A 9,197-nucleotide genomic window follows, 5' to 3' on the forward strand; every position below is an offset into this window, starting at 1 on the left:
CATTCTGTAAAGCTGACGCCAGCCTGGCCAATGCCAACAAGAGGATGGCCAGTGCAAAACTGGCACCACAAATGCTGCAGCTGCTGGTTTTTCATCTTCATCAGAGAAAAGGCCTGCTAGTGGCAGCAACCCAGGGCTGCTTCCCGATGCCGTCTCCACCATGGCAAGGTGGGGGTGCTACGCTTCAGCAGAAGGCTGGATGAGCCAGAGTCCTCCAACCCTGGACAGGAAGACGAGCGGAGAGGGTGGCAAGTTCCCGGGCTTCAGCCAGACCTTAGTCTTGGGGCTCCGTGCAGATAAAGCCAAGAGTTCGCAGTTCGGCACCATCCCTCCCGGAATGGACCTCAGAAGAGAGGAAGTCGGAGTCAGCTTCAAAGGGCCTCCAGATCAGATGACCTGAGAGGAGTATGGGGCCCTCCTCCCAGCTGCTGGGGAAGGAGGCAATGAGGGGCTTAAGGAGGTCAAGGGTCACTTTGCCGAATGTTTTTAAGGGATCAGTAAAGGTTCCCGTGGCGGCTGTTCACTAAGAGCTGGGCTGCTTTTCTTACCCAGTCAAAGAATGTTTCCATTTATGGTACAAAAAATGCCGCCAAAGCACAAAAACGGCCATGAACTGCTTCAAAATATAAAAATGTAATAATGGGGCAAAAGATCATTTTTGAAAAATTTCTAGTTTCCTTAAGCATAGACCCAGGAATCTTATAAGATAATTAACTTCCGACACAGCAGACTTCCAGGTGACCAGACACTGAGACCTCCCTCAGTGTGTTCCGCCCTACAAGGAAAAACAGAGGCAGTGAGCGGGAGGTGCCGCCCCGCCAGTCTGCGACCTTCCCGTCACCTGTCGCAGCCTCTGCCCAGCCACTGTCCTTTCGCCCGTAAATCCAGGGAGGCAGTGGGCAGCATGGCCTTTTGTCCACAGCGGCCACAGGTAACTAAAGACCTGGTCACAATTCTCCAGAGAGACTACAGCCCACAGCCCCACCCCACATCCCCGCAATTCAGCCAATTGCAAATAGGAAAAGGACAGGACTTCCTCAAGTGCCCTATCAGGAAAGGGAAAACAGAGGAAAGACCGGAAAGCATTAACACAGCCCTGCCCGCCATTGGCCGACCTGAACTGCGGTTTACGTGAAAGATTCATTCATATTTTCTTCTAGGAAAAACAAAGAGAATGAACAGAAAGAAGCGAAGGCCGAACCCGCAGGCCAAGGACTAGGCTTGAGCTCCAAATTCCATTCATTTTCTTTTGTTGTTAATTTCCACAAACAGATTCAAAACTAAGAGGGGTAACTAGAGTCTTAGTTTATTGTCAGTCTTATTTACAGTACAAGTCTCCAAAAAGTCAAGGCAGTTATCTTTTAAATAACATGTCAATCATATAAAACAGCAGGACCCAAAGTAGAGAAATATATACAATATAATACAATAAGTACGTTCAATATTGTTTTTTCATATTAAATTAAGAGGCTGTTATGATTTACAATGTCGTTTCTCTAGTTTAAAATTCAACCTGTCAAAAGACGTAATGTACATTTCTTTTACAAAACTGACACAGCAGTCCTAATAAAACTGCTAATGATTGTAAATTTTTATTTTTTCTATAATACACTGTGCCTATGTTACAAAAAAAAATGCACTAGATGGTTTGAATACTGTGTAAGTCAGTATGTTAATACTTAAAAGAAATGCCCGATCTGTTTCACTATCAGGCTCATTCACAATAGTTTTCACTCTTCAAGCTCAGCAAACTTTTTCTATACTTTTGTTGGCAGCCCTGTGCTAAAGAGTAAACTGCCAAGAAGCTGCTGGCGACGGACTGTCACAAAAGTTGATGCCAAGCTAATCCTATTTACATTACCCAATAAAAGCCAGAACTAGAAAACCACTCACTGCTAAATCATGGAAAAAAAATTGTAAGACATTTTGTAGTAGGAAATTTTGGATAGCTATAAATTTAAAGTATTCAACAGACTACAAAAGGACTTGCAACAGCTTATTCTCAGTATTTTTCTTAAGCTGCAGTAAGAAAACACTAACTCAATTTTTTAAAATAAGTGTCAATGGCACTGAAAAGCTTCACATTTACAAAAAAGATGTTTTATATAAAGCATTACATTAACATAGTTTTCTCTTGCTACTCACAATTATTCTCAAGATTTCATACTACACTCTAAGAAAGGAAGTATTTATTAAGATTTCTTCCTCATTCCTAACGTTTCAACATTAGTATTTTCTAGGCCTTGAAAGGGAATTCAAGAAAGGAAAATAGTCAATGTTTAACACTGAGAAGCGCAATATTTGAAACATCTTATAGAGAGAGCAAGAGAGAAGTAGTCTAAGTAAAAGCGGCAAGAAGCCAGGCATACAGTTCTACCACTCAAAACAAATGGTTAAATCGGATATTCCTCCTTCATTAACACAGTCCAGACATTAATTTTAAAAGTAAAGATTGCCCTTGTATTATAACTATTGTTCAGAATATATTACATTGGAATTTTTTAACCACAAAATTACCTACAAGGCAGCAGTATTTTAAAATATAGTTTTTCAAGTCAAGGGCAAGGAAAACAAACTCAACATGACACATTATTGTCAAGAGCCATTCCTATGAAGTATCCTTGCTATGCACATAGTACAGAAACTACAAAAACAAACAATTTGCTTATAACTGGGGATAGACATCATGTACTATGTACTTTAGGTGCTCATGACGGGGGGTGGGGGGATTTACAGGAAATGAACAGGATAAATAATCCCAACTATGCTGACTGGGGAAAAAAACGAACAGAGAAGACAAAGCAATATTAGCATTTCAAATCAGACACAAAATCCATTGTTCCTGTACAAAAATGAAGTTAAAAATGTTCCACATATCTTTAACCTCTGTACAACTCCTTTCCTAGTCTTTGATATCAAAACTAAAATCATCAGTATTTTGTGTTTCTTCAAAAGGCACATACACATGTTTTTAAAAAGAGGTCGGGAGAGACTTAACAGATCAGTCATAAATACTTGGTCAATTTGTTTCCAGCTTTTACCCCCAAACAAACCATATTTTTAATAAGCAGAAAAGTCAAACCATTGCCTTCTTCTCTAAAACAAACTTTCCAAAATGTTCCTACTTCATGTACTTCCTATAACTGAACTTATCCAGACATCTTATTCTTATTATGTGAAAACTGATGTGCTATTACATGCAGTCTGGAAAGAGTACAATCTTTAAAACTTAAATCCTCAAATTATCTTTGTTACAGAAAGAAGCCAAGAAGAAATGTTCTAGGGTTACAGTATCTCCTCAAAGATAGTTTAGTCCTTTTCATCACTTTTTAAAACAAACAAAAATGCTGACTATTCAACAAGAAAGTCCTTACTAAGAATAATATTATTTATCAGTCATTGGAACTAGCTAGTGTGTAGAAAGTTAGAAAAAAGAAGATGTCCACACCAGAAATTTTTTAATTTTACAGATATTTTACCACTATAAAAAACAAGCAAGTCTTTCCTTCTCACCCATTTTTTTGGGCCTAATCCCTTTTTGATATTAAAAGAAACTTCTTGATGACTTCTTCCTTTAAGGATTTAGTTACTGCAGACTAATTTACTAATAATAACCATGTTTCCCTGATAATGGGGGAAAAACCTAGAATATGAGCATATGCAGGTAAATAAAATTTAATATATTAATTACACAAAAGGTTTAAACAAGCTTAAAAAATAGCTCCAAAGAAAGGCTTAAAGTTAATGGCTACAAGCTTTCTGTCACCCACCAAGAAGACAGAATTTTAAAAATACCAAACACATTCAAAACCAAGTTAAGCTGGGAAAATAAAGAACCTTATAGGAATCCCAGTTTAAGTCAAATCCCTTAATAAAACAGTAAGGGCCAACCTGTTTAAATGGTCATTAGTGGAATAAATCATAATTTTTCTAAAGGTTTCAGAAATTCTGATAATAGGCAATATTAAATTATTACATAAACACACACACACACACAAAATTCAACAGCTCTACAAATGTTTTTCCAAGAATATGTCAAATATGATGCCAAGAAAGTCACAATCTATGAGACAATGCTTCTTCTTAAAACTATTAAAGTTAGCAAATATGACAACCCCATTTTTTTGCTCTTATCTACTTATCTCTAACCTTAGCCCTTTGAAGTCTTCAATGAAAAAATTTGCATGCAACTTCCCAACCTGCAGACAGCTAATCTACAGGTATCAAAAAACAAAGTGCAAATCCACAGAATTTTTATACTTCGACCACAGACAGTCTCAAGAGCCACAGAACTTAGAAGTCTTTTTGCAAAGGTGAATATGATAAAGAAAACACGTAGCTTATTTTTGGTCCTTTGCTCCTGCCTTCTTTTCTTTCATCATCCATTTCAAAATACGTGCTTGATTGATTGATTTCAGCAATTTAGACCCAGGCCTGTCCAGTGGTCTGGTACCATCAGGAAATATTTGTCCATTGCTTCACAAAACCTAGTCCTGTACAGTTCTGGTGAGACCACAGTTGGCATTTTGCCTAAGATTATGAAAGAGAAAAGGGAAAAGAAGCTGTTATATAACTGACTGGGCAACCGACTATGTTCTTTCATACAAATGCCAATAAAGACACAGACAACCAGAGCAGTTTCAGTGAGACAGGGTTATCTCACATGCCATGGGATAGGGTCTTGCCTGATAGGAGTTTCTATTTTAAAAGGCTAGCTTTTTCCTACAGATGAGAGATGTTTAAAAGTATACATGAGACTAGCAATGCTTAGAAAAATGCAGAGAGTCTCAAGGGCTAAAAACAACTTCTTATTCAGAACCTCTGGCTTTATGCTTTAACCTTCAATTCTGAGAACCTCCGCCATTTTAACACAAATTTATACCCAGTATTTCCCCCTGTAGAATTTCCCCTATTATTATTTGGTGCATAATGATGAAATAAGAGATAGTCACTTGTGTTTTAGAACTATAAAAAAAAAAAGCATCCATGTTTAAAATTTTAACTGATAATAAATACATGAGAACACTTTAAAGAGCAAACAAAACAAAAATTCTGCTCACCTTGTCCTCCTAAAATTCCTGTTGACTTCACAACCATCTCAAGCTTTTTGTCCCATGTAAATGTTCGAATATAATCTGAGGGTAGAGGACGCAGGTGGAATCAGCAATGAAACTGTGCAAACGACTATCACTACTATGCCTGACATGGTCAACTTTCCCTGAGTGCTGATGATGTGTCAGGTGCTATTCTCAGGGATTCCCCCATGTTAATTTGTTCAATCCCTCTAACAATCACAAAGGGCCTCATTTATTAGTGACTTTTTTTTTTTCTTTGAGACTGAGCCTCCCTCTGTTGCCTAGGCTAGAGTGCAGGGGCATCACTGTAGCTAACTGTAACCTCAAACTCCTAGGCTAAAGTGATCTTCCCAACTCAGCCTCCCCCATAGCTAGGACTAAACATACGTGCTGCTACATCCTGCTAATAGTAACTTTTTAAATTCACATTTTTGGTAAAGATCATGAAAACAGAAATGAGGAAGGTGAATAGAAGGGACTAGAATGAAAAACCATTATTTTTGAAATTTCAAATGAAAGTTTGTAAAAACAGTCAATGAGCTATTGCTAAGCCAGGTTCGAGAGAATCTGTAAGTTTTATTCTAGATTCAATCATGAACTGTAAGTAAGGTACACTTAACGACTTACCTATAATCCCAACTACTAGCTCATTGCTAGTATCATCTCGCCCAACCAGCAAAGAATAATCTATAATGAGGTGGCTAGAAAGGAAATGGGCGTCACTATGGATGGAGGTTCTGAGCACAGCTTTGGAATGAGAACGAATATACAGGGGATTGTCTCGAACCATCTTTAGGAGATTTTCATCCAGCAAGACCACATCACAACTCTCTTTCCCAGTGTCAGTTTTTACATTTCGATTCCTAAGTGAGCCCTTCAAATCAAAAACCTAACAGAAAGAAAATCTTTGTGTCAGTGTGAGCTGACAAAATGGTTAATCAATTTTATAAATTTAAAAGGCAGAAAGACTCTTGTGGTCACTATCATTACATACCTGTTTAACTTTACAATTCAATCATAATTTTTATAACAAGTCATTAAACACATGCTGATATAATTGTATAATATATAAAATACATGGTAATATAATTAGATCATATGTAATTAATACCTAGGTATTCAATTACTCAAACAGTTCAGAAATACACCGGCCAATTTAACCAACTTTGAAATGCATTAACAAGTCATTACAAAAATATATTCCTTGATCATAAAGCAACATTTTTTAAAAAAGAGATGCAAACAGTCTTAGTAAACAAAGTTTTGACACTAAACTCTTACAATGAAAATAGAGAAGTAACAGCATTATTCCAGGAATATTTGGGTGGTGGGAAAAGCAAAGTACTCAAAGATCAGGAGACTTGAGTTATACAATATGACCAGCACAACCTGGAGTGTATTCCACAGACCAGTACTGGTCAGTTGCCCCTGGCTCACACTGATGTTAGGGAACTACGGCCAGAATGTAAATCAATTATATCTTTAAGTACTCTGTTTAATTCAGCTGATGTTTTTCTCATAGCAAGGTCCTCTCAATGATGAAACCAGCATATTGAATTATAATCTAGCAGAAGCTGCTTATCTCATCCCATACTAAAAACAGTTTAAAGACCAGCACTTTGCAAAGCACTATTCTAGAATCTACACCAATCTGAGTTCTAGGAATAGTGAGTGACTTTCTTAAAGTACTTATTTCTCTAGGCCTCAGTGCCTTAATCTTTAAAACTAAGATGGGTTAAGTAGATCTACCTTTTCATTTTTACCAATTCTGTGATTCTAGAATATTGGATATGTTAAATTTTAAGACCAATCCATATCAATAATTCCTCTTTATTCTTTCCTCCAAGGCTCAAGAAGTCAAAAGTTAAATTTGGCCTAGTAACCAAAGTTACATCATTAGTACAAAATATTACTCTGATTTACTACACTTAAAAACCAAAAGGACAAAGGGTTCTAGTAGCCAAATACTTCACACAGTTCAATATCCTTACCTGTGCCATCTTTCTCCCATAGAAAAGATTTTCCATGACAAGAAGGTCTAACTTCTTCTCAGTGTTGTTCTGAGAGTTCTTATAACCAATTCTGTAAACACCAAGAATTTTGGCCAATGCAGTGGGCCTCTAATAAGAAAAGATCAAAGTAAACTCTTATCAAAAAGAGCTTTGTATAATTTATTACTCATACCTGGACTATCTACATAATGTCTGAACATTATTTTTTACAGATATGATCAACTCTAGAGGACCTTAAAAAAAAACTCACACCCCTGAATTTCAGAAATGCATATTGCAGCAATGCCAATAAAAAATATCAGAGTAACATTCTTCCATGGGATAATCCTTCAGTTGTTCAAATTTCAAAAACTTAATTATAACATGTAATTTCCTCCAATAACAATAAAAATAAATAACTTTAAAGAAAAACTCTATATAACTCCTTCATATCTTACAGAAGGTGAGGTCACTGCTCAATGATAAGTGAGCAAATCTGGGCCATTGGCCATGTAGCAATAGAAGGCATTCCTCATTTCTCAACACGTATTTCAAATTTCTGTCTTAGCAAAATTACCAATTACTGAATGTGTAGCTAATTTCATCCAGTATTGATGTCTTAAGTTGATTTTTATTTACATACTAGTAAAAAGCAACTTGTTCAAGATCATTTGGCTCCTGAACAGCAAAGATAAGACAATTTCAGTTTGAAATCTCTGCATTCTATCACACCTCAACAGCACAAGAGAGATCCAGTCAAGTCCTGTTCGTATCTTACCTCAATAGAAAACTGCCATTAGGACTAACCCTCGGGATGTGCATACGCCCAGTAAACTCTGATTATGGACCGGGGTTTGGGATTTCTACCTTTTGTTGAACAGCATTTGTAATATAATTGAAGTAGTGTGGTGCAAAATCGAGGAAAGACTGGACTTCCAGACGAGGCATTTGCTTCAAAATGAATCTATCATCTAAAAGGCAGAAATTTCAAGCGTTTATTTCATCACAAATATACTGTAATCCACAATACATTATTCCAAAGATCTCAAATTATTTGGTTGCCTTATGATTTTAAGGATATTTCTTATGTCACAGTGAAAATTTGGATCAGAGAGTAATTCTCAGGTACCCGAAATGCCAGAAGGGATCCTGAGGATTTGTACAGTCAAGAACCCTCTACTTTTAACAATATCATACCTAAATGCATTGCTAGACAACCTGCTTTTTAGAGCTACTAAAGAAAACTTTATGAACTCCTCTGTAATAATTCAGTAAGTCATAGTTATGAAAGTTCTCATCACGCAACATCCCTTCTGTTGCATTTTCTCAATCACATTTTCAGTGGGCATAGAAAATGGGATGTGAAGTACAAATGGTTGTGATATTCTGTAAACCCTACAGGTTAAGAACTTGGCCTTTCTATTTTGATGTTAAATATTTCTATTTTTACCTTTCTCTTACCAGTCCTGAGGTATCCTTTTGTGTTTTCTAGATGTTCTCTGTTATTTTTTATTGGAAAGAGTTTAATAAGAACTTAATCAGCACCTAAGTCTCATTACAAACATAGTACATGTATATTCTTTTATTAATTTTATTACATCTTTTCAAAGCATAAGAGAAACAAAAAACTTTGTTTGCCAATAGATGATACCATACTACCTCAGTTCAAGTGATTCATAAATTATCTGAGAAAATATGGAAATTGCTTAATTAGTAAATGATTGAAAAAGCTTACCTTCAGTCGCATAGAAGACAGCTCCTGATTTGCCTCCTCGGGCCTGCCAGAGTGACGAGTGGGAAAGGGAACGAATGAAATCCTCCTCGCTGCTGCCTAGAATCACTTCACGCATCTTATGAAACTCTCCCGCATAGTAGAGCCGACAGTAAAATTTTGCATTAGCATCAGAAAATTCTATAAACAGAAGTTTTTTTTGTTTTTTTTTAAGCTTTTGTGAAATCAGGAAATATCTTTTCCTTCTCCCCACTACCCCCAGCCCTGGCCAAATGCAACTATTTCAGTTTCTCCATGATAGTATTTTTCATTTTAAGTCTAAATCCCCATTTATCACAATTCTTCAAGGTAATCCTCAAGGTAAATCAAAGAACTCTTACAACCACCCTTACAATATTT

General features: G+C 36.6%; 1 protein-coding gene across 6 annotated transcripts in view; it reads right to left on the bottom strand.

Moving 5' to 3' along the window:
• Window positions 1-1,437: 1,437 nt before the first annotated feature.
• PIKFYVE (phosphoinositide kinase, FYVE-type zinc finger containing) overlaps window positions 1,438-9,197 on the bottom strand; it is a 96,623-nt gene continuing 88,863 nt past the window's right edge. For all 6 annotated transcript variants that reach the window (XM_003784988.3, XM_023510416.1, XM_023510417.1 and 3 more), the window contains 6 exons: window positions 8,802-8,978; window positions 7,934-8,037; window positions 7,067-7,195; window positions 5,703-5,964; window positions 5,061-5,135; window positions 1,438-4,530 (listed from right to left, as the gene is read on the bottom strand). In XM_003784988.3, the coding sequence (XP_003785036.1) occupies window positions 4,415-4,530; window positions 5,061-5,135; window positions 5,703-5,964; window positions 7,067-7,195; window positions 7,934-8,037; window positions 8,802-8,978 (863 nt within the window). In that variant the 3' untranslated portion in view covers window positions 1,438-4,414. The remainder of the gene's footprint in view (window positions 4,531-5,060; window positions 5,136-5,702; window positions 5,965-7,066; window positions 7,196-7,933; window positions 8,038-8,801; window positions 8,979-9,197) is intronic.

Source organism: Otolemur garnettii, unplaced genomic scaffold (genome assembly GCF_000181295.1).
Source record: "Otolemur garnettii isolate 467f Iridium unplaced genomic scaffold, OtoGar3 scaffold00013, whole genome shotgun sequence".
In the NCBI taxonomy this organism is placed as follows: Eukaryota; Metazoa; Chordata; class Mammalia; order Primates; family Galagidae; genus Otolemur; species Otolemur garnettii.